Source organism: Melozone crissalis, unplaced genomic scaffold (genome assembly GCF_028551555.1).
Source record: "Melozone crissalis strain CALT ecotype California unplaced genomic scaffold, PUWL_Pcris_2 ptg000161l_1, whole genome shotgun sequence".
Lineage (NCBI taxonomy): Eukaryota > Metazoa > Chordata > Aves > Passeriformes > Passerellidae > Melozone > Melozone crissalis.
In genome coordinates this window covers 509,166-533,036 of record NW_026535932.1, presented here as the reverse complement: position 1 = coordinate 533,036, position 23,871 = coordinate 509,166, and the positions used below count along the sequence as shown (strand labels likewise).

General features: G+C 54.8%; 1 protein-coding gene across 1 annotated transcript in view; it reads right to left on the bottom strand.

The window, feature by feature from the left end:
- Positions 1-469: 469 nt before the first annotated feature.
- Positions 470-23,871, bottom strand: part of INTS3 (integrator complex subunit 3) — a gene marked incomplete at its 3' end in the record, with an annotated part of 39,291 nt that continues 15,889 nt past the window's right edge. The window contains exons 10-23 of the mRNA XM_054293609.1: positions 21,960-22,151; positions 19,932-20,019; positions 18,155-18,234; positions 17,488-17,579; positions 15,899-16,005; positions 15,154-15,273; positions 12,285-12,414; positions 10,800-10,854; positions 9,361-9,464; positions 7,934-7,978; positions 7,452-7,571; positions 5,825-5,978; positions 2,965-3,033; positions 470-576 (exon numbers count right to left, since the gene is read on the bottom strand). Coding sequence (XP_054149584.1) covers positions 470-576; positions 2,965-3,033; positions 5,825-5,978; positions 7,452-7,571; positions 7,934-7,978; positions 9,361-9,464; positions 10,800-10,854; positions 12,285-12,414; positions 15,154-15,273; positions 15,899-16,005; positions 17,488-17,579; positions 18,155-18,234; positions 19,932-20,019; positions 21,960-22,151 — 1,463 coding nt within the window. The remainder of the gene's footprint in view (positions 577-2,964; positions 3,034-5,824; positions 5,979-7,451; positions 7,572-7,933; positions 7,979-9,360; positions 9,465-10,799; positions 10,855-12,284; positions 12,415-15,153; positions 15,274-15,898; positions 16,006-17,487; positions 17,580-18,154; positions 18,235-19,931; positions 20,020-21,959; positions 22,152-23,871) is intronic.

Below are 23,871 nucleotides of genomic sequence, written 5' to 3'. Positions count from 1 at the left end.
CAATCCACCATTCCCTTTCCATTCCCACTCCCATTCCCAGTCCAATTCCCAATCCCACTCCAATTTCCCATTCCCATCCCCTATCCCCCATTCCATTTCCTCTCCCACTCCCAATCCCATTCCCCATTCCCAATCCCATTCCCGTTTCCATTCCCATTCCCAATCCCATTCCCCAATTCCCAATCCCAATCCAATCCCATTCCCACTCCAATTCCCCAATCCCACTCCCTTTCTCATTCCCATTCCCTCTCCCATTTCCATTTCCCAATCCCATTCCTATTTCCCAATCCATTCCTCCTCCCTTTCCATTTCCCAAACCCATTCCCATTCCCAATCCTGTTCCCATTTCCCATTCCCATTTCCCAATCCTGTCCCATTCCCAGTCCATTCCCATTCCATTCCCATTCCCAATCCCATTTCCCATTCCCAATCCCATTTCCCAATCCCAACCCCATTCCCATTTCCCAACCCCAATTCCCATTCCATCCCACCCCACTCACTGAGGATGTTCAGCACGGAATCCTTGCGGAACATGACGAGGTTTCCCATCATCACGTGGCACACGAGCTCCTGGAGCTGGGATGGGACAGGGATGGGGAGGGGGGTCAGGGGGCTCTGAGGACCCTTCCCCAAATGGGATCCAGTGGGAACAGAGCCAGCACCATTCCCTGGGATGGGGGACAGGGAATGGGGTCAGGGGGCTCTGAGGACCCTCCCCAAATGGGATCCAGTGGGAACAGAGCCAGCACCATTCCCTGGGATGGGACAGGGAATGGGGTCAGGGGGGCTCTGAGGACCCTTCCCCAAATGGGATCCAGTGGGAACAGAGCCAGCACCATTCCCTGGGATGGGACAGGGAATGGGGTCAGGGGCTCTGAGGACCCTTCCCCAAATGGGATCCAGTGGGGAACAGAGCCAGCACCATTCCCTGGGATGGGGGACAGGGAATGGGGTCAGGGGGCTCTGAGGACCCTTCCCCAAATGGGATCCAGTGGGAACAGAGCCAGCACCATTCCCTGGGATGGGGGACAGGGAATGGGGTCAGGGGGTGCCATTCCAGAGGCGCCCCCTGGTGAATTTTCGGGTTCTGTTTTTGGGTTCTCCCAGCAAATTCCGGGCCAGGCAGAGCCACGAGGGGCTCATTAGGGGTAATGAGGTAATTAGCGCTGATTGCCCAGGAAATGGCTCTGCAGGAGATCCCGTGGGATCGACCTTTGGACCAGGGGATTTAGGAGAGGATTGGGGCCATGGATGGCTCATTTTGGGGTTAAATTCCCCAGGTTTGGGGCCATGGATGGCTCATTTTGGGGTTAAATTCCCCAGGATTGGGGCCATGGATGGCTCATTTTGGGGTTAAATTCCCCAGGATTGGGGCATGGATGGCTCATTTTGGGGTTAAATTCCCCAGGATTGGGGCCATGGATGGCTCATTTTGGGGTTAAATTCCCAGGATTGGGGCCATGGATGGCTCATTTTGGGTTAAATTCCCCAGGATTGGGGGCCATGGATGGCTCATTTTGGGTTAAATTTCCCAGGATTGGGGCCATGGATGGCTCATTTTGGGGTTAAATTCCCAGGATTGGGGCCATGGATGGCTCATTTTGGGGTTAAATTCCCCAGGATTGGGGCCATGGATGCTCATTTTGGGGTTAAATTCCCCAGGATTGGGGCCATGGATGGCTCATTTTGGGTTAAATTCCCCAGGATTGGGGCCATGGATGGCTCATTTTGGTTAAATTTCCCAGGATTGGGGCCATGGATGGCTCATTTTGGGGTTAAATTCCCCAGGATTGGGGCCATGGATGGCTCATTTTGGGGTTAAATTCCCAGGATTGGGGCCATGGATGGCTCATTTTGGGGTTAATTCCCCAGGATTGGGGCCATGGATGGCTCATTTTGGGGTAAATTCCCCAGGATTGGGGCCATGGATGGCTCATTTTGGGGTTAAATTCCCCAGGATTGGGGCCATGGATGGCTCATTTTGGGGTTAAATTCCCAGGATTGGGGCCATGGATGGCTCATTTTGGGTTAAATTTCCCAGGATTGGGGCCATGGATGGCTCATTTTGGGGTTAAATTCCCCAGGATTGGGGCCATGGATGGCTCATTTTGGGGTTAAATTCCCCAGGATTGGGGCCATGGATGGCTCATTTTGGGGTTAAATTCCCAGGATTGGGGCCATGGATGGCTCATTTTGGGGTTAAATTCCCCAGGATTGGGGCCATGGATGGCTCATTTTGGGGTTAAATTCCCCAGGGTTTGGGGCCATGGATGGCTCATTTTGGGGTTAAATTCCCAGGATTGGGGCCATGGATGGCTCATTTTGGGGTTAAATTCCCCAGGATTGGGGCCATGGATGGCTCATTTTGGGGGTTAAATTCCCCAGGATTGGGGCCATGGATGGCTCATTTTGGGGTTAAATTCCCCAGGATTGGGGCCATGGATGGCTCATTTTGGGTTAAATTCCCCAGGATTGGGGCCATGGATGGCTCATTTTGGGTTAAATTTCCCAGGATTGGGGCCATGGATGGCTCATTTTGGGGTTAAATTCCCCAGGATTGGGGCCATGGATGGCTCATTTTGGGGTTAAATTCCCCAGGATTGGGGCCATGGATGGCTCATTTTGGGGTTAAATTCCCCAGGATTGGGGCCATGGATGGCTCATTTTGGGGTTAAATTCCCCAGGATTGGGGCCATGGATGGCTCATTTTGGGGTTAATTCCCCAGGATTGGGGCCATGGATGGCTCATTTTGGGGTTAAATTCCCCAGGATTGGGGCCATGGATGGCTCATTTTGGGGTTAAATTCCCCAGATTGGGGCCATGGATGGCTCATTTTGGGGTTAAATTCCCCAGGATTGGGGCCATGGATGGCTCATTTTGGGTTAAATTTCCCAGGATTGGGGCCATGGATGGCTCATTTTGGGTTAAATTTCCCAGAAAGGGGAAGGGAGGATCCCCCTCACCTGGAAGGAGTCGATGACAGCCACGATCATGTTCAGCAGCTCCCCGCTCCTCAGGGTCTCATCTGGGAAACTGGGAACGAACAAAATCAAACTGGGAATGCACAAAATCCCAAACTGGGAATGCACAAAATCCCAAACTGGGAATGCACAAAATCAAACTGGGAATGCAAAAACCCAAACTGGGAATGCACAAAATCAAACTGGGAATGCAAAAAAACCCAAACTGGGAATGCAAAAAATCCCAAAAGGGAATGCACAAATTCCAAACTGGGAATGCACAAAATCCCAATTGAGAATGCACAAAATCAAACTGGGAATTCACAAAATCAAACTGGGAATTCACAAAATCCCAAACTGGGAATGCACAAAATCAAACTGGGAATGCACAAAATCCCAAAAGGAATGCATGAATTGCAAACTGGGAGTGCACAAAACCCAATCTGGGAATGCACAAAATCAAACTGGGAATGCACAAAACCCAAACCGGGAATGCACAAAATCCCAAACCGGGAATGCACAAAATCAAACTGGGAATGCACAAAATCCCAAATTGGGAACGCACAAAATCAAACTGGGAATGCACAAAATCCCAATTGGGAACGCACAAAATCCCAAAAGGGAATGCACGAATTCCAAACTGGGAATGCACAAAATCCCAAATTGAGAATGCACAAAATCAAACTGGGAATGCACAAAATCCCAAACTGGGAATGCACAAAATCCCAAACCGGGAATTCACAAAACCCCAAACTGGGAATTCACAAAACCCCAAACTGGGAATGCACAAAACCCAAACCGGGAATGCACAAAATCCCAAATCAGGCAGGGAGAGCCGTCCCAAAATCCCCAAAGTTTCCATCGGGGGGCAGCCGTGAGCCAGGGCTCTGGAATTCCCGGAATTCCCGGTTTTTTTCCCTTTTTCCTGGCTCTGCTCCGCAGGAAACACAAAATCAATCAGGGCAGGAGCCAGGGGCGGGAACGGCGGGAGAGGGACGGGATGTGGGATGGATCCTGGATTTGGGATCAGTGTGGAAAAACAGCTGAGCCTGCCTGGATGGATCCTGGATTTGGGATCAGTGTGGGGAACAATGGGATCCTGCTCTGGGATTTGGGATCAGTGCAGGGAACAGCCTGAGCCTGCCCTGGATGGATCCTGGATTTGGGATCAGTGTAGGGAACAATGGGATCCTGCCCTGGGATTTGGGATCAGTGCAGGGAACAGCCTGAGCCTGCCCTAAGATGGATCCTGGATTTGGGATCAGCACAGGGAACAATGGGATCCTGCTCTGGGATGGATCCTGGATTTGGGATGGGATCCTGGATTTGGGATCAGTGTAGGGAACAATGGGATCCTGCCCTGGGATTTGGGATCAGTGCAGGGAACAGCCTGAGCCTGCCCTGGATGGATCCTGGATTTGGGATCAGTGTGGGGAACAATGGGATCCTGCCCTGGGATTTGGATCAGTGCAGGGAACAGCCTGAGCCTGCCCTGGATGGATCCTGGATTTGGGATCAGCACAGGAACACTGGGATCCTGCCCTGGGATGGATCCTGGATTTGGGATCAGCACAGGAACACTGGGATCCTGCCCTGGGATGGATCCTGGATTTGGGATCAGCACAGGAACAGTGGGATCCTGCCCTGGGATGGATCCTGGATTTGGGATCAGTGTAGGGAACACTGGGATCCTGCTCTGGGATGGATCCTGGATTTGGGATTAGTGTGGGGAACAATGGGATCCTGCCCTGGGATTTGGGATCAGCGCAGGAACAGCCTGGGATGGATCCTGGATTTGGGATCAGTGTGGGGAACAATGGGATCCTGCCCTGGGATTTGGGATCAGTGCAGGGAACAGCCTGAGCCTGCCCTAAGATGGATCCTGGATTTGGGATCAGTGTGGGGAACAATGGGATCCATCCCTGGATGGATCCTGGATTTGGGATCGGCACAGGAAACAGTGGGATCCTGCCCTGGGATGGATCCTGGATTTGGGATCAGTGTGGGGAACACTGGGATCCATCCCTGGATGGATCCTGGATTTGGGATCGGCACAGGAAACAGTGGGATCCTGCCCTGGGATGGATCCTGGATTTGGGATCAGTGTGGGGAACAATGGGATCCTGCCCTGGGATGGATCCTGGATTTGGGATCAGTGTGGGGAACAATGGGATCCTGCCCTGGGATGGATCCTGGATTTGGGATCAGTGTGGGGAACACTGGGATCCTGCCCGGGGATGGATCCCAAGGATGGGCAGGGATCCAGCTGCACATTCCAGGGCTGCGGGTTTCTGAATTTAGAGAGAATTTTTTCAGGGATTCTCTGAATTTAGAGAGAATTTTTTCGGGGATTCTCTGAATTTAGAGAGAATTTTAGGGATTCTCTGCTGCAAGCACAGCTGGGATGGGACCTGGGGCACACCTGGGATGGGATTTTGGGCACCCCTGAGATGGGACCTGGGACACACCTGGGACAGGACTTGGGGCACACCAGGAATGGGATTTGGGGCACACCAGGGAAAAAAACTCGGGGCACATTCGGGCCAGGATTTTGGGCACACCTGGGACGGGCTCAGACACACCAGGAACAGGATTTGGGGCACACCTGGGATGGCATTTTGGGCACAACAGGAACAGGACTTGGGGAACACCAGGAATGGGATTTTGGGCACACCTGGGACGGGATTTTGGGCACCCCTGGCACTCAGGGCACCCCTGGGACAGGATTCTGGGCACACCTATCACTCAGAGCTCCCCTAGGATGGGATTTTGGGCACACCTGGGACGGGATTTTGGGCACCCCTGGCACTCAGGGCTCCCCCGGGATGGCACTCAGGGCACGCCTGGGCAGGTGAGCGCTCACCTCGGTGTAGATGGAGGGCGTGAGGAAGCAGAGCAGGCGCACGTCGTCCTCCTGGCACGCCTTCATGTCCATCATGAGGCACGTGTGCAGCTCGCCCAGCTGCGTGGCCTGGGCAAAGGACTCGTAGAGCGCCATCCTGCCCAGCGCCGCCTTGCTGGGGACACAGGGCACACCTGGCACACCTGGGCACACCTGGCACACTCACAGAGCGCCATCCTGCCCAGCGCCGCCTTGCTGGGGACACAGAGCAAACCTGGCACACCTGGGCACCTGGCAGGGCTGGGATACACCTAACACACTCATACAGCGCCATCCTGCCCAGCGCCACCTTGCTGGGGACACAGGGCACACCTGGCACACCTGGGCACACCTGGCACACTCATACAGCGCCATCCTGCCCAGCGCCGCCTTGCTGGGGATAGAGAGCACCTGGCACCTGGGCACACCTGGCACCTGGACACCTGGCACACAGCTAACACACTCACAGAGCGCCATCCTGCCCAGCGCCGCCTTGCTGGGGACACAGGGCACACCTGGCACACCTGGGCACACCTGGCACACTCACAGAGCGCCATCCTGCCCAGCGCCGCCTTGCTGGGGACAGAGCAAACCTGGCGCACCTGGGCACACCTGGCACTGCTGGCACACACCTGGCACACACCTGGTACTGCTCGGACACACCTGGCACAGCTAACACACACCTGGCACACCTGGCACCGCTGGGACACAGCTGACGCAACTGACACACACCTGGCACTGCTGGGACACACCTGGCACACACCTGGCACACACGCGGCACACACCTGGCACAGCTGGCACACCTGGCTCATGCTGCCACTGGGAACAGGGACAGGCACAGGCACGGGAGGTGCCCAGGGAAGAGGGCGGGGCTGAGGTGAGGGGGAGGAGTCAGAGCAGGGCAGGGTCAGGGTGAGAAGGTGGGGCCCAGATGAAGGGGAGGAGTCACAGGAGGGAGGGAGGAGTCAGAGCAGGGCGTGGCCCATCTGAGGGGGCGGAGCCAGCACAGGGCGTGGCCCAGCTGAGGGGAGGAGTCAGAGCAGGGCGTGGCCCATCTGAGGGGGCGGAGCCAGCACAGGGCGTGGCCCATCGGAGGGGAGGAGTCAGAGCAGGGCGTGGCCCATCTGAGGGGAGGAGTTAGAGCAGGGCGTGGCCCATCTGAGGGGGCGGAGCCAGCACAGGGCGTGGCCCATCTGAGGGGAGGAGTCAGAGCAGGGCGTGGCCCATCTGAGGGGGCGGAGCCAGCACAGGGCGTGGCCCAGCTGAGGGGAGGAGTCAGAGCAGGGCGTGGCCCATCTGAGGGGGAGGAGTCAGAGCAGGGCGTGGCCCAGCTGAGGGGGAGGAGTCAGAGCAGGGCGTGGCCCAGCTGAGGGGGCGGGGCTAGCACAGGGCATGGCCCGTCTGAGGGGAGGAGTCAGAGCAGGGCGTGGCCCATCTGAGGGGAGGAGTCAGAGCAGGGCGTGGCCCATCTGAGGGGGCGGAGCCAGCACAGGGCATGGCCCATCTGAGGGGAGGAGTCAGAGCAGGGCGTGGCCCATCTGAGGGGGAGGAGTCAGAGCAGGGCGTGGCCCATCTGAGGGGGCGGAGCCAGCGCAGGGCGTGGCCTCACCTGGCCCTCAGGTAGTAGAGCAGGTGGTATCCGATCTTGGGCTGCTTCTGGTAGAGCTCCGAGAGCAGGTCCAGCAGCAGCGAGAAGCCGCTGTTGTCCTCCTGCATCTGGCACAGGTTCCTTGGGGACAGCGGGAATGTCACTGGGATAACGGGGACCAAACACCCCAAAAAACCCAAAACCTCCCAAAAACCCCCAAAAAACCGCCAAAACCCCCCCAAAAAACCCAAAAATCCCGGATTTCCCACTGGGAATGAGCTCCGAGAGCAGGTCCAGCAGCGCTGTTGTCCTCCTGCATCTGGCACAGGTTCCTTGGGAACAGCGGGAATGTCACTGGGATAACGGGGACCAAAAACCCCAAAAAACTAAAAAAAACCCCAAAAAAACCCAAAAAACCCTCAAAATCCCCGAAAAATCCTGGATTTCCCACCAGGAATGGGATGGGAGGCCGGGAATTCCCGAGGGTTCGGGAAGGGACGTACCGGAATATCAGGTACAGGGGCTTCCCCACGGACTCCTCCAGGGACCTGGGGACAGACAGACGGACACTCTGAGCTCCGGGGAATGGCACAGGAGCAGCCCTGGATCCCTCTGGGTTTCTCCCAGGAATGGGAACAGGAATATCCCTGGACCTTGCTGAGTTTTCCACAGGAAATGGGAACAGTCCTCTCTGGGTTTTCCTGGGAATGGGAACGGCCCTGGGTCCCTCCAGGATTTCCCAGGAATGGGAACAACCCTGAATTCCTCTGAATTTTCCCAGGAAATGGGACAGGAACAGCCCTGGGGAACAGCCCTGGGTCCCTCTGGATTTTCCAGGAAATGGGAGAGGAACAGCCCTGAATTCCTCTGAGTTTTCCAGGAAGGACAAAGGAATAGCCCTGGATCCTTCTGGCTGCTCAAGCCCTCCAGGTTTTCCCAGGAATAGGAACAACCCTGAATTCCTATGGGTTTTCCCAGGAATGGGAACAGGAACAGCCCTGGATCCCTTCAGGATTTCCCAGGAATGGAAGAGGAACAACCCTGGATCCCTCTGGATTTCCCAGGAATGGGAACAACCTTGAATTCCTCTGAATCTTCCCAGGAAATGGGACAGGAACAGTCCTGGATCCCTCTGGATTTTCCTGGGAATGGGAACAGCCCTGGACCCCATTGGGAGCCCAGGAACAGCCCTGGATCCCTCCAGGATTTCCCAGGAATGGCACAGGAGCAGCCCTGGATCCCTCTGAGTTTTCCCAGGAATGGGAACAACCTTGAATTCCTCTGAATTTTCCCAGGAAATGGGACAGGAACAGCCCTGAATTCCTCTGAGTTTTCCAGGAATGACAAAGGAACAGCCCTGGATCCCTCTGGGTTTTCCTGGGAATGGGAACAGCCCTGGATCCCATTGGGAGCACAGGAACGGCCCTGGGCCCCTCTGGGTTTTCCCAGGAATGACAAAAAGGAACACTCCTGGATCCCTTCAGGATTTCCCAGGAATGGGAACAGCCCTGGATCCCACTCAGTTTTCCCAGGAATGGCACAGGAACAGCCCTGGGGAACAGCCCTGGGTCCCTCTGGATTTTCCAGAAAATGGGAGAGGAACAGCCCTGAATTCCTCTGAGTTTTCCCAGGAATGGCACAGGAACAGCCCCGGGTCCCTCTGGGTTTCCCAGGATTGGCACAGAACAGCCCCGGGTCCCTCTGGGTTTCCCAGGATTGGCACAGAACAGCCCCGGGTCCCTCTGGGTTTCCCAGGATTGGCACAGGAACAGCCCCGGGTCCCTCTGGGTTTCCCAGGATTGGCACAGAACAGCCCCGGGTCCCTCTGGGTTTCCCAGGATTGGCACAGAACAGCCCCGGGTCCCTCTGGGTTTCCCAGGACTGGCACAGAACAGCCCCGGGTCCCTCTCCGAGCTCTCCCAGCCCGTACTCCTCCGTGATCTCCTCCGGCAGCACCTCCCCACGGAAATGGGCCTTGAAGAGCTCCTGCAGGCACGAGGCGAGCACCGAGAGCTGCTCCGAGTCAAAATCCTCCTGCAAAGGGAGAGAGGGGCTCAGGGATGGACCCTGGCACAGGGCAGGGCACAGGAACGGATCCTGGCACGGGGAAAGGGCACAGGGACTGATCCTGGCACAGGGAGGGGGCACAGGAACAGATCCTGGCACAGGGAGGGGGCACAGGAATGGATCCTGGCACAGGGAAAGGGCACAGGAAGGGATCCTGGCACGGGGAAAGGGCACAGGGACTGATCCAGGCACAGGGAGGGGGCACAGGAACGGATCCTGGCATGGGGCAGGGCACAGGAACTGATCCTGGCACAGGGAAAGGGCACAGGAACGGATCCTGGCACAGGAACGGATCCTGGCACAGGGAGGGGGCACAGGAACTGATCCTGGCACAGGGAAAGGGCACAGGAACTGATCCTGGCACAGGGAGGGGGCACAGGAATGGATCCTGGCACAGGGAGGGGGCACAGGAACGGATCCTGGCACAGGAACGGATCCTGGCACAGGGACGGGGCACAGGAACAGATCCTGGCACAGGGAGGGGGCACAGGAACGGATCCTGGCACAGGAACGGATCCTGGCACAGGGACGGGGCACAGGAACAGATCCTGGCACAGGGAGGGGGCACAGGAACGGATCCTGGCACAGGAACGGATCCTGGCACAGGAACTGATCCTGGCACAGGGAGGGGGCACAGGAACGGATCCTGGCACAGGGACTGATCCTGGCACAGGGACGGGGCACAGGAACGGATCCTGGCACAGGGACGGGGCACAGGAACGGATCCTGGCACAGGGAAAGGGCACAGGAATGGATCCTGGCACAGGGAAAGGGCACAGGAACTGATCCTGGCACAGGGAGGGGGCACAGGAACGGATCCTGGCACAGGAACGGATCCTGGCACAGGAACTGATCCTGGCACAGGGAGGGGGCACAGGAACGGATCCTGGCACAGGAACGGATCCTGGCACAGGGACGGGGCACAGGAACAGATCCTGGCACAGGGAGGGGGCACAGGAACGGATCCCAGGCTGCTCCGGAGGGGTTCCAGCACCAGGGATCCCAAATCACTGCCAGGATGGACCCCAGATCTCGCCCACGATGAATCCCAAACCCCAGCTGGGATGGATCCCAGATCCTGCCAGGGACGGATCCCAAATCCCACCCGTGACAGATCCCAGATCCCCCCTAGGATTAATTCCAGACCCCACCCAGGACAGATCCCGGATTCTCCCCAAGATGGTCCCAGGTCCCACCCAAGATGGACCCCAGATCCTACCCAAGATGGACCCCAGATCCCACCCAAGATGGATCCCAGATCCCACCCAAGATGGACCCCAGATCCCAGCGTGGCTCCGTTACCTCCAGCACCTGATCCACGATCTCCTGCATGACCTCGCACTGCGCCTCCGTGTCACTGCAGGGACAGGAACAGACCCTGACTGGGAGCACTGGGAGAGGCACTGGGAGCACTGAATGGGAGCACTGGGAGCACTGGGAGGGGCACTGGGAACACTGGGAGGGGCACTGGGAACACTGGGAGGGGCACTGGGAGCACTGGGAGGGGCACTGCGAGCACTGGGAACACTGGGAGGGGCACTGGGAGGGGCACTGGGAGCACTGGGAGGGGCACTGGGAACACTGGGAGGGGCACTGGGAACACTGGGAGGGGCACTGGGAGCACTGGGAGGGGCACTGCGAGCACTGGGAACACTGGGAGGGGCACTGGGAGGGGCACTGGGAACACTGGGAGAGGCACTGGGAGCACTGGGAGGGGCACTGCGAGCACTGGGAACACTGGGAGGGGCACTGGGAGCACTGGGAGAGGCACTGGGAGCACTGGGAACACTGGGAACACTGAATGGGAGCGCTGGGAACACTGGGAGCCTCTAATGGGAGCACTGGGAGGAGCACTGAATGGGAGCACTGGGAGGGGCACTGGGAGCACTGGGAACACTGGGAACACTGAATGGGAGCACTGGGAACACTGGGAGGGGCACTGGGAGCCTCTAATGGGAGCACTGGGAGGGGCACTGGGAGCACTGGGAGCACTGGGAGCACTGGGAACACTGAATGGGAGCGCTGGGAACACTGGGAGGGGCACTGGGAGCCTCTAATGGGAGCACTGGGAGAGGCACTGGGAGCACTGGGAGCACTGGGAGCACTGGGAACACTGAATGGGAGCGCTGGGACAGGGTCAGGGCTGGCTCTGGGGGAGGCCCGGGTGCGCAGATTCCAGAGGAGGGGATGAATTCCAGGATTAAAAGCGGGATTTTAATGGGAGCACTGGGAGCACTGGGAATGGGAATGGAAGGAGAATGGGATGGGAATGGGATTGGGAATGGATTGGGAATGGATTGGGATGGGAATGGGACTGGGAAAAGGAATGGGAATGGGAAGGGGAATGGGATGGGAATGGGAGTGGAATGGGAATGGGATTGGGAAAAGGAATGGGAATGGGATGGGATTGAGATTGGGAATGGAATGGGGAATGGGGAAAGGGATGGAATGGGAATGGAGTGGGATTGAGAATGGGAATAGGAGTGGGAACGGGATCGGGAACAGGATTGGGATGGGAATGGGATTGGGAATGGGATTAGGAATGGAACGGAATGGGAACAGGATTGGGATGGGAATGGCATTGAGAAATGGGAGAAGGAATGGAAATGGGAATGGGAATTGGAATGAGATGGGAATGGGAACAGGAATAGGAATGGGATCGGGAATGGGAGCAGGATTAGGAGTGGGATTGGAAGGGGAATGGGATGGGAATGGTTGGGAATGGCAATGGAAATATGGGAATAGGAGTGGGATGGGATGGGGATTGGGAAACGGGGGTGTCCCCACCTGCCCTTCTGCAGCTGCAGCACTTTGTCCCTCAGGGACTCGTCCAGCTGCTCCAGGAACGGGGTGATGTCCACGGGCTCCTCCACGATGGATTCCTTGATGGGATGGAACCGGAACTCCCTCTTCTTGCCTGAAACCAGGAATTCCCTGGGATTCCAGCAGGAATTCCCCTCATTCCACCAGGAATTCCCTGGGATCCTCCTCCTTCCCAGCCATCCCTGGAGCCAGGGCTGGGAACGTCCGGGATTGTGATCCCTGCTCAGTCCCATTCCCAAATCTGACCCTCCAACATTCCCAAGGCGTCTCCAAGGGGGCAAAACTTGGGATTGGGACTCCCCGTTTCCAAATCTGACTCTCCAAGGAGGCACAATTTGGGATTGAGGCTCTCCCCATTCCCAACCCTGATCCTCCAACGTTCCCAAGGTGTCTCCAAGGAGGAACAAATTGGGATTGGGGTTCCCAAATTTGATATTTCAACATTCCCAAGGCGTCTCCAAGGAGGCAAAATTTGGGATTGGGGTTCCCAAATTTGACATTCCAACGTTCCCAAGGCGTCTCCAAGGAGGCACAATTTGGGATTGGAGTTCCCCATTCCCAACCCTGATCCTCCAACGTTCCCAAGGTGTCTCCAAGGAGGAACAAATTGGGATTGGGATTCCCAAATTTGACATTCCAACGTTCCCAAGGCGTCTCCAAGGAGGCAAAATTTGGGATTGGGGTTCCCAAATTTGACATTCCAACGTTCCCAAGGCGTCTCCAAGGAGGCACAATTTGGGATTGGGGTTCCCAAATTTGACATTCCAACGTTCCCAAGGTGTGTCCAAGGAAGCAAAATTTGGGATTGGGGTTCCCAAATTTGACATTCCAACGTTCCCAAGGCGTGTCCAAGGAGGCAAAATTTGGGATTGGGGTTCCCAAATTTGACATTCCAACGTTCCCAAGGTGTCTCCAAGGAGGAACAATTTGGGATTGGGGTTCCCAAATTTGACATTCCAACGTTCCCAAGGCGTCTCCAAGGAGGCACAATTTGGGATTGGAGTTCCCCATTCCCAAGTCTGACCCCCCAACGTTCCCAAGGTGTCTCCAAGGAGGCAAAATTTGGGATTGGGGTTCCCAAATTTGACATTCCAACGTTCCCAAGGCGTCTCCAAGGAGGAACAATTTGGGATTGGAGTTCCCCATTCCCAAGTCTGATCCTCCAACGTTCCCAAGGTGTCTCCAAGGAGGCAAAATTTGGGATTGGGGTTCCCAAATTTGACATTCCAACGTTCCCAAGGCGTCTCCAAGGAGGAACAATTTGGGATTGGGGTTCCCAAATTTGACCCTCCAACGTTCCAAGGAGGCACAATTTGGGATTGGGGTTCCCAGGCCCCACCCTGTGCCCCAAACCCCCCGGAACAGTGGGAATTCACAGGGATCCGACCAGCGAGGATGGGAATGGCTCCAGAGGGGATCTGGGTGGGAAAATGCTCTGAGCTCCTGGGAACAGCCCAGGAAAGGGAACAAATGTTGTGGGAACGGATCCAGAATCACGGATTCGGGAATCGGCTCCTGGGATTTGGGAATCAGCTCCTACAGGAGGAAATTTGGGATTTCCCAGTGGGATCAGCTCCTGATTTTTGGGAATCGGCTCCTGGGGATTTGGGAATCAGCTCCTATAGATCCCCCTGCAGGAAGAAATTTGGGATTTCCCAGCGGGATCAGCTGCTGATTTTTGGGAATCAGCTCCTCCAGAGCCTCCTGAAGAAATCTGGAATTTCCCAGTGGAATCAGCTCTTGGGATTTGGGAACCAGCTCCTGATTTTTAGGAATCAGCTCCTGGAATTTGGGAATCAGCCCCTGCAAGAGGAAATCTGGGATTTCCAGTGGGATCAGCTCCTGATTTTTGGGAATCAGCTCCTGATTTTTGGGTATCTGCTCCTGCAGGAGAAATCTGGGATCTCCCAGCTCCTGCTCCTGATTTTTGGGAATCAGCTCCTCCAGAGCCTCCCTGCCAAGGAAATCTGGGAATCTCCACCAGGATCTGCTCCTGGGATTTGGGAATCAGCCCCTGGAGGAGGAAATTTGGCATTTCCCAGTGGGATCAGCTCCTGATTTTTGGGAATCAGCTCCTGGGATTTGGGAATCTGGGAATCCCCACCAGGATCAGCTCCTGGGATTTGGGAATCTGGGAATCCCCACCAGGATCAGCTCCTGGGATTTGGGAATCTGGGATTTCCCAGCGGAATCAGCTCCTGATTTTTGGGAATCAGCTCCTCCAGATCCTCCCTAAAGAGGAAATTTGGGATTTCCCAGTGGGATCAGCTCTTGGGATTTGGGAATCAGCTCCTGTAGGACAAAATCTGGGATTTCCCAGTGGGATCAGCTCCTGATTTTTGGGAATTGGCTCCTGGGATTTGGGAATCAGCTCCTCCAGGTCTCCCTGCAGGAGGAAATCTGGGATTTCCCACCGGGATCAGCTCTTGGGATTTGGGAATCTGGGATTTCCCAGTGGGATCTGCTCCTGATTTTTGGGCATCACCTCCTGGGATTTGGGAATCAGCCCCTGGAGGAGGAAATTTGGGATTTCCAGTGGGATCAGCTCCTGGGATTTGGGAATCTGGGATTTTCCAGTGAGATCAGTTCCTGGGATTTGGGAATCTGGGAATCCCCACCAGGATCAGCTCCTGATTTTTGGGCATCACCTCCTGGGATTTGGGAATCAGCCCCTGGAGGAGGAAATTTGGGATTTCCAGTGGGATCAGTTCCTGGGATTTGGGAATCTGGGGATCCCCACCAGGATCAGCTCCTGGTTTTTGGGTTTTTGATGGATTTTTTCAGCCCGTTGTGCCCCGTGGGTGTCCCAGGGCAGCGCCAGGGCCTCCCTCACCCCCTTTGCTGCTCAGCTCCTCCTCGTCGTCACTGAAGGCGGCCTCGGCGTTGTCATAGCAACCGTCATCCTTCTCCAGGTGATTCTCCATCTCCATGGCAACGGGCTCCTCGATTTTCACTGTACCAAAAACCCCAACTTAATTCCCCAAAAATCCCGATTTAATTCCCCAAAAATCCCAGTTTAATCCCCCCCAAAACCCCAATTTAATCCTCAAAATCCCAATTTAATTAATCCCCTAAAATCCCGATTTAACTCCCAAAAATCCCAATTTAATTCCCAAAAATTCCCCAATTTAACTCCCCAAAATCCCAATTTATTCCCCAATTTAATTCCCCAATTTAACTCCCCAGAATCCCAATTTAATCCCCCAAAATCCCAATTTAATCCCCAATTTAATTCCCCAAAATCCTAATTTAATCCCTCAAAATCCCAATTTAATTAACTCCCCAAAAATCCCAATTTAATTCCCCAATTTAATCCCCAAAATCCCCATTTAATTCCGCCAAATCCCAATTTAATTCCGCCAAATCCCAATTTAATTCCCCAATTTAATCCCCAATTTAATCCCCAAAACCCCAATTTAATCCCCCAAAATTCCAATTTAATTCCCAAATTTAATCCCTAATTTAAATCCCCAAAATCCCAATTTAACTCCCAAATCCCCAATTTAAATCCCCAAAATCCCAATTTAACTCCCAAAAATCCCAATTTAATTCCCAAAATTCCCAATTTCATTCCCAACCTTCCATGGGGGGCGAGGGGGAGCTGCAGAATTCCGGAAATTTCTCCCGGAGCATCGCCCGGAGCTCCTTGTCCAGTTTGGGGTTGTCAAAGAGCGGGGCCAGGTGCCTGGGAGGGGAAAAATTGGGAAAATTCCTCCTAAATTTGGGAAAATTCCACTGAAATTTGGGGAAATTCCACTGAAATTTGGGAAAATTCCACCTAAATTTGGGAAAATTCCACTGAAATTTGGGAAAATGCCACTGAAATTTGGGAAAATTCCTCCTAAATTTGGGATCAGAGCTGGGATGGGGCCTCATCCCACCGGTCCTGGAATTCCTGGAAAATCCCAATTTTCTCTTTTCCCTCATGGTCTTTGGGATCCCCTCACCTGAACACGGGAATGGGAAAAGGGGCTGGAAAATTGGGCTGAAAAGTCCCAAATTTTCTCTTTTCCCCAATCCTTTTTCCCTCATGGTTTTTGGGATCCCCTCACGAGAAAATGGGAATGGGAAAAGGGGCTGGAATTCCTGAAAAATCCCAATTTTCTCTTTTCCCTCGTGGTCATTGGGGATCCCCTCAATGGGAAAAGGGGAAATTTTCCTGGAAAATCTCAATTTTCTCTTTTCCCTCATGGTCATTGGGGATCCCCTCAATGGGAAATGGGGAAATTTTCCTGGAAAATCTCAATTTTCTCTTTTCCCTCATCCCTTTTCCCTCATGATCTTTGGGATACCCTCACCAGAAAATGGGAATGGGAAAAGGGGATGGAAAATCCCAATTTTTCTCTTTTCCCCAATCCCTTTTCCCTCATGGTTTTTGGGATCCCCTCACCTGTGCCACCAGAAAATGGGAATGGGAAAAGAGGCTGGAATTCCTGAAAAATCCCAAATTCCTCTTTTCCCCCATCCCTTTTCCCTCATGATCTTTGGGATCCCCTCACCAGAAAATGGGAATGGGAAAAGGGGATGGAATTCCTGAAAAATCCCAATTTTCTCTTTTCCCTCGTGGTCATTGGGGATCCCCTCAATGGGAAATGGGGAAATTTTCCTGGAAAATCCCAATTTTCTCTTTCCCCCCATCCCTTTTCCCTCATGATCTTGGGGATCCCCTCACCTGAACATGGGAATGGGAAAGGGAAAAGGGGCTGGAAAATTGGGCTGAAAAATCCCAAATTTTCTCTTTTCCCCCATCCCTTTTCCCTCATGGTTTTTGGGATCCCCTCACCAGAAAATGGGAATGGGAAAAGGGGCTGGAATTCCTGAAAAATCCCAATTTTCTCTTTTCCCTCATGGCCATTGGGATTCCCTCAATGGGAAAAGGGGAAATTTTCCTGGGAAATCCCAATTCCCTCTTTTCCCAATCCCTAAAATCCCAATTCCCTCTTTTCCCTCATCCCTTTTCCCTCATGATCTTTGGGATCCCCTCACCTGAACATGGGAATGGGAAAAGAGGCTGAAATTCCTAAAAAATCCCAATTTTCTCTTTCCCCCCACTCCAACCCTTCTGACCCCAAATTTTCCTGGATAACCCCAAAGCTCCAGGAGAGGCCCAGGGCAGTTGGGAGCAGCTGGAAATTCAGGGAAATCTGGGAAAATTGGGAATTCTTACGCCAGGACTCGCTTCTCCACGATGTGCGTGAGGGAGTTGAAGACGCCCTGGCGGACGTGCGCCTCCAGAGGGGGGTAAAAGTTGGGAATGATCTGGGAAAAACAGGGAGGGAGAGAGGAAGGTTAGAGAAAAAAAATTGAGGTTTTTTTAGGGGATTTTTTTGTGATTTTTTGGTGATTTTTTGTGATTTTTTTGTGATTTTTATGGGGATCGTTTTGGGGATTTTTTTTTTTTTTTGGGAATTTTTTGGGGGGAATTTTTTGGGGATTTTTTTTTATTTTTTGGGGGGGATTTTTTAGGGGGTTTTTAGGGGATTTTTTTTTATTTTTTGGGGGGCATTTTTTAGGGTTTTTTTTTGGGGGGATTTTTTGGGGTGGATTTATTTACGGGATTTTTTGTGGGATTTTTGTGGGATTTTTTTTTAGGGGATTTTTTTTTAGGTATTTTTGTGAGATTTTTTGGGGGGATTTTTTTGGGGGGGGGATTTTTTGGGGGGGATTATTTTTTTTTTAAATTTTTTTTAGGAGATTTTTTTGGGGGGAATTTTGGGATTTTTTGGGGGGATTTTTTTGAGGACTTTTTTTGAGGAATTTTTTTGAGGAATTTTTTGGGGTGATTTTTTGGGGTGATTTTTTTGGGGGATTTCTGGAGAAGAAGGATTCCTCACCCTGCACATGAAGTCCAGCAGCGTGGCCGTGATGGCCGGGTGGGGTTTCATGGAGTGGTGCATGACCAGGATGGCAGGTTCTGAGGGAAACAATGGGGTGAGACCCCAAAAACCCCAAATCCCTGCTCCTGCACCCCAAAAACCCCAAATCCCTGCTCCTGGACCCCAAAAACCCCAAATCCCTGCTCCTGGACCCCAAACACCCCAAATCCCTGCTCCTGCACCCCAAACACCCCAAATCCCTGCTCCTGCACCCCAAAAACCCCAAATCCCTGCTCCTGGACCCCAAACACCCCAAATCCCTGCTCCTGGACCCCAAATCCCCAGGAACATCCCATGGATCCTATGCCAGAAACTTCTCTTGGATCCCATTCCAGGAACTGCCCAGAATCCCATCCCAAGGTGGATCCCCATGGATTTCACCTCAGGAACATCTCATGGATCCCATCCCATGGATCCAACCCCAGGAACTGCCAGGATCCCATCCCAGGAACATCTCATGGATCCAACCCCAGGAACATCTCATGGATCTCATCCATGCATCCCATCCCATGGATCCAACCCCAAGAACATCCCATGGATCCCATCCCAAGGTGGATCCCCATGGATTTCACCTTAGGAACATCTCATGGATCCATCCCCAGGATCATCCCATCTCATGGATCCCATCCCAAGATGGATCCCCATGGATTTCACCCCAGGAACAACCCACGGATTCCATCACAGGAACATCCCATAGATCCCATCCCAGGAACGTTTCATGGATCCCATCCCATCCCCATGGATCCAACACCAGGAACATCTCATGAATCCCATTCCAAGGTGGATCCAACCCCAGGAACACCCCATGGATCTCATCCCATGGATCCATCCCCAGGATCCAACCCCAAGAACATCTCATGGGTCCATCCTCAGGAACATCTCATGGATCCCATCCCAAGGCAGATCCTCCATGGATCCCATCCCAGGAACTGCCAGGATCCCAACCCAAGGTGGATCTCCATGGATCCCATCCAAGGAACATGTCATGGATCCCACCCCAGGAAAATCCCATGGATTCCATCCCCAGGAACAGCCCATGGATCCCATCCCATGGATCCAACCCCAGGAACATCTCATGGATCCCACCCCAGGATCCCATCCCAAGGTGGATCCCCACGGATTTCACCTCAGGAACATCTCATGGCAGATCCCTGTGGATCTCACCCCAGGAACATCTCATGGATCTCATCCCATGGATCCAACCCCAGGAACATCTCATGAATCCCATTCCAAGGTGGATCCAAGCCCAGGAACATCCCATGGATCCATCCTCAGGAACATCCCATGGATCCCATCCCAAGGCAGATCCCTGTGGATCTCACCCCAGGAACATCTCATGGATCTCATCCCATGGATCCAACCCCAGGAACTGCCAGGATCCCATCCCAAGGTGGATCCCATCTCAGGAACATCCCATGGATCCCATCTCAGGAACTTCTCATGGATCCCATCCTAGGAACATCCCATGGATCCCATCCCATGGATCCCACCCCAGGATCCCACCCCAAGGTGGATCCCATCTCAGGAACATCCCATGGATCTCATCCCATGGATCCATCCCCAGGATCCAACCCCAAGAACATCTCATGGATCCATCCTCAGGAACACCCCATGGATCCCATCCCATGGATCAAACCCAGGATCCCATCCCAAGGCAGATCTCCATGGATCCCATCCCAGGAACAATTCAGGATCCCATCCCAAGCTGGATCCCACCCCGGCCGGCCCCGCGCACCGATGTTCATGATGCTGTCCTTCTCGGGGTTGAAGAAGAGCCAATCGTAGAACAGAGCCAGCTTGGCGTTGGAGGCGGCCACGTTGGACTGCGCGAGACCAAAACCCCCCAAAATATCCCATGAACACCATGCTGAGATCCCACCAGGATCCCCCCAAGAACCCCCTGAGACCCCACCATGAACCCCCTGAGATCCCTCTAAAAACCCCCTGAGATTCCACCAAGAATCCCCTGAGACCCCTCCAAGATCCCCTGAGATCCCACCAAGATTCCTTCAAGATTCCTTGAGATCCCACCAAGAACCCCCTGAGATCCCACCAAGAACCCCCTGAGATCCCACCAAGATTCCTCGAGATCCCACCAAGAACCCCCTGAGATCCCACCAAGATTCCTCGAGATCCCACCAAGAACCCCCTGAGGTCCCACCAAGAACCCCCTGAGATCCCACCAAGAACCATTTTTGGGATGTTCCTGCCCCTGTTTTCGGGATGTTCCCATTCCCAGCCCACCCCATACCCCATTTTGGGGTTTTCCCCATCCGGTACCCCATTTTTGGGGTTCTCCCAGCCCATTTTGGGGTTTTCCCCACCCTGTACCCCATTTTTGGGTTCCCCCAGCCCATTTTGGGGTTCTCACCGTGCAGGTGGTGAGCAGCCAGCCGATGATGGCCCTGTACCCATTTTTGGGTTCTCCCATCCCCCTGTACCCCATTTTGGGGCTCCCCCAGCCCATTTTTGGGGTTCCTCCCACCCCGTACCCCATTTTTGGGGTTCTGACCGTGCAGGTGGTGAGCAGCCAGCCGATGATGGCCCTGTACCCCCTGTACCCCATTTTTGGGGTTCTCCCAACCCATTTTGGAGTTCTTCCAGCCCATTTTGGGGCTCTCACCGTGCAGGTGGTGAGCAGCCACCCCTGTACCCCATTTTGGGGTTTTCCCCACCCTGTACCCCATTTTTGGTTTCTCCCATCCCCCTGTACCCCATTTTTGGGTTCTCCCAGCCCATTTTTGGGGTTCCTCCCACCCCGTACCCCATTTTTGGGGTTCTCACCGTGCAGGTAGTGAGCAGCCAGCCGATGATGGCCCTGTACCCCCTGTACCCCATTTTGGGGTTCCCCCAGCCCATTTTTGGGGCTCTCACCGTGCAGGTGGTGAGCAGCCACCCCTGTACCCCATTTTGGGGTTCCCCCAGCCCATTTTGGGGTTCTCACCGTGCATGTGGTGAGCAGCCAGCCGATGATGGCCCTGTACCCCCTGTACCCCATTTTTGGGTTCTCCCAGCCCATTTTTGGGTTCTCCCAGCCCATTTTGGGGTTCTCACTGTGCAGGTGGTGAGCAGCCACCCCTGTACCCCATTTTTGGGTTCCCCCAGCCCATTTTGGGGCTCTGACCGTGCAGGTGGTGAGCAGCCAGCCCATGATGGCCCTGTACCCCCTGTACCCCATTTTGGGGTTCCCCCAGCCCATTTTGGGGCTCTGACCGTGCAGGTGGTGAGCAGCCACCCCTGTACCCCATTTTTGGGTTCTCCCAGCCCATTTTGGGGCTCTGACCGTGCAGGTGGTGAGCAGCGCACCCTGTACCCCATTTTTGGGTTCCCCCAGCCCATTTTGGGGCTCTGACCGTGCAGGTGGTGAGCAGCCAGCCCATGATGGCCCTGTACCCCCTGTACCCCATTTTGGGGTTCCCCCAGCCCATTTTGGGGCTCTGACCGTGCAGGTGGTGAGCAGCCACCCCTGTACCCCATTTTTGGGTTCTCCCAGCCCATTTTGGGGCTCTGACCGTGCAGGTGGTGAGCAGCCACCCCTGTACCCCATTTTTGGGTTCCCCCAGCCCATTTTGGGGCTCTGACCGTGCAGGTGGTGAGCAGCCAGCCCATGATGGCCCTGTACCCCCTGTACCCCATTTTGGGGTTCCCCCAGCCCATTTTGGGGCTCTGACCGTGCAGGTGGTGAGCAGCCACCCCTGTACCCCATTTTTGGGTTCTCCCAGCCCATTTTTGGGGTTCCCCCAGCCCATTTTGGGGCTCTGACCGTGCAGGTGGTGAGCAGCCAGCCGATGATGGCCCAGCGGGGCAGGATGTCCGAGCTCAGCACCTCGTTGGACGGGTGCACCACGCCGCAGATGTAGCGGATCAGGTCACAGCGCAGGGACTGGCTGTCAGGGGTGGACAGGTACTGCCGCTGGAACCAGTCCTGATAACGCTTCTGCTGCCCAAAGCGCACCTGGGGACAGGGATGGGACACGGGGACACAGCTGGGGACACAGCTGGGGACATGGGGACACAGCTGGGGACAGGTATGGGACATGGGGACAGGGATGGGGACAGGTACTGCCGCTGGAACCAGTCCTGGTAGCGCTTCTGCTGCCCAAAGCGCACCTGGGGACAGGGATGGGACATGGGGACACAGCTGGGGACACACCTGGGGACATGGGGACACAGCTGGGGACAGGTATGGGACATGGGGACAGGGATGGGGACAGGTACTGCCGCTGGAACCAGTCCTGGTAGCGCTTCTGCTGCCCAAAGCGCACCTGGGGACAGGGATGGGACACGGGGACACAGCTGGGGACACAGCTGGGGACATGGGGACACAGCTGGGGACAGGTATGGGACATGGGGACAGGGATGGGGACAGGTACTGCCGCTGGAACCAGTCCTGGTAGCGCTTCTGCTGCCCAAAGCGCACCTGGGGACAGGGATGGGACATGGGGACACAGCTGGGGACACAGGGACAGAGATGGGGACACACCTGGGGACAGGTATGAGACATGGGGACACACCTGGGGACAGGGGACACAGCTGGGGACAGGTATGGGACATGGGGACACAGCTGGGGACACAGGGACAGGGATGGGGACACACCTGGGGACAGGTATGAGACATGGGGACACACCTGGGGACAGGGGACACAGCTGGGGACAGGTATGGGACATGGGGACAGGGATGGGGACAGGTACTGCCGCTGGAACCAGTCCTGGTAGCGCTTCTGCTGCCCAAAGCGCACCTGGGGACAGGGACAGGGACATAGGGACACAGCTGGGGACATGGGGACACAGCTGGAAATGGGGACACAGGACAGGGCTGGCAGTGGGGACAAGCAGGACCCTGAGCTAGAGGGAATTTGGGATGGAACCCATTGGGAATTTAGGAGGGAATCCAGGTGGAATTTGGGAAGGAACCCAGGTGGGATTTGGGAAGGAACCCAGGTGGGATTTGGGAACCCAGGTGGGATTTAGGAGGGAACCCATCAGGAATTAGGGAATGAACCATGAGGAATTTGGCAGGGAATCCAGGGGGGATTTGGGACGGAACCCATCATGAATTTGGGAATCCAGGTGGAATTTGGGATCCAGGGGGAATTCAGGACAGAGCCCATCAGGAATTTGGGAACCCATCAGGAATTCAGGACAGAGCCCATCAGGAATTTGGGATCCAGGTGGAATTTGGGAGGGAATCCATGTGGAATTTGGGATCCAGGGGGAATTCAGGACAGAGCCCATCAGGAATTTGGGAACCCATCAGGAATTCAGGACAGAGCCCATCAGGAATTTGGGATCCAGGTGGAATTTGGGAGGGAATCCATGTGGAATTTAGGGCAAAACCCAGGTGAAATTTGGGAATCCAGGTGGAATTTGAGACAGAACCCATCAGGAATTTGGGATCCAGGTGGAATTCGGGAGGGAATCCATGTGGAATTTGGGATCCAGGGGGAATTCAGGACAGAGCCCATCAGGAATTTGGGAACCCATCAGGAATTCAGGACAGAGCCCATCAGGAATTTGGGAACCCATCAGGAATTCAGGATAGAACCCATCAGGAATTTGGGATCCAGGTGGAATTTGGGAGGGAATCCATGTGGAATTTGGGATCCAGGGGGAATTCAGGACAGAGCCCATCAGGAATTTGGGAACCCATCAGGAATTCAGGACAGAGCCCATCAG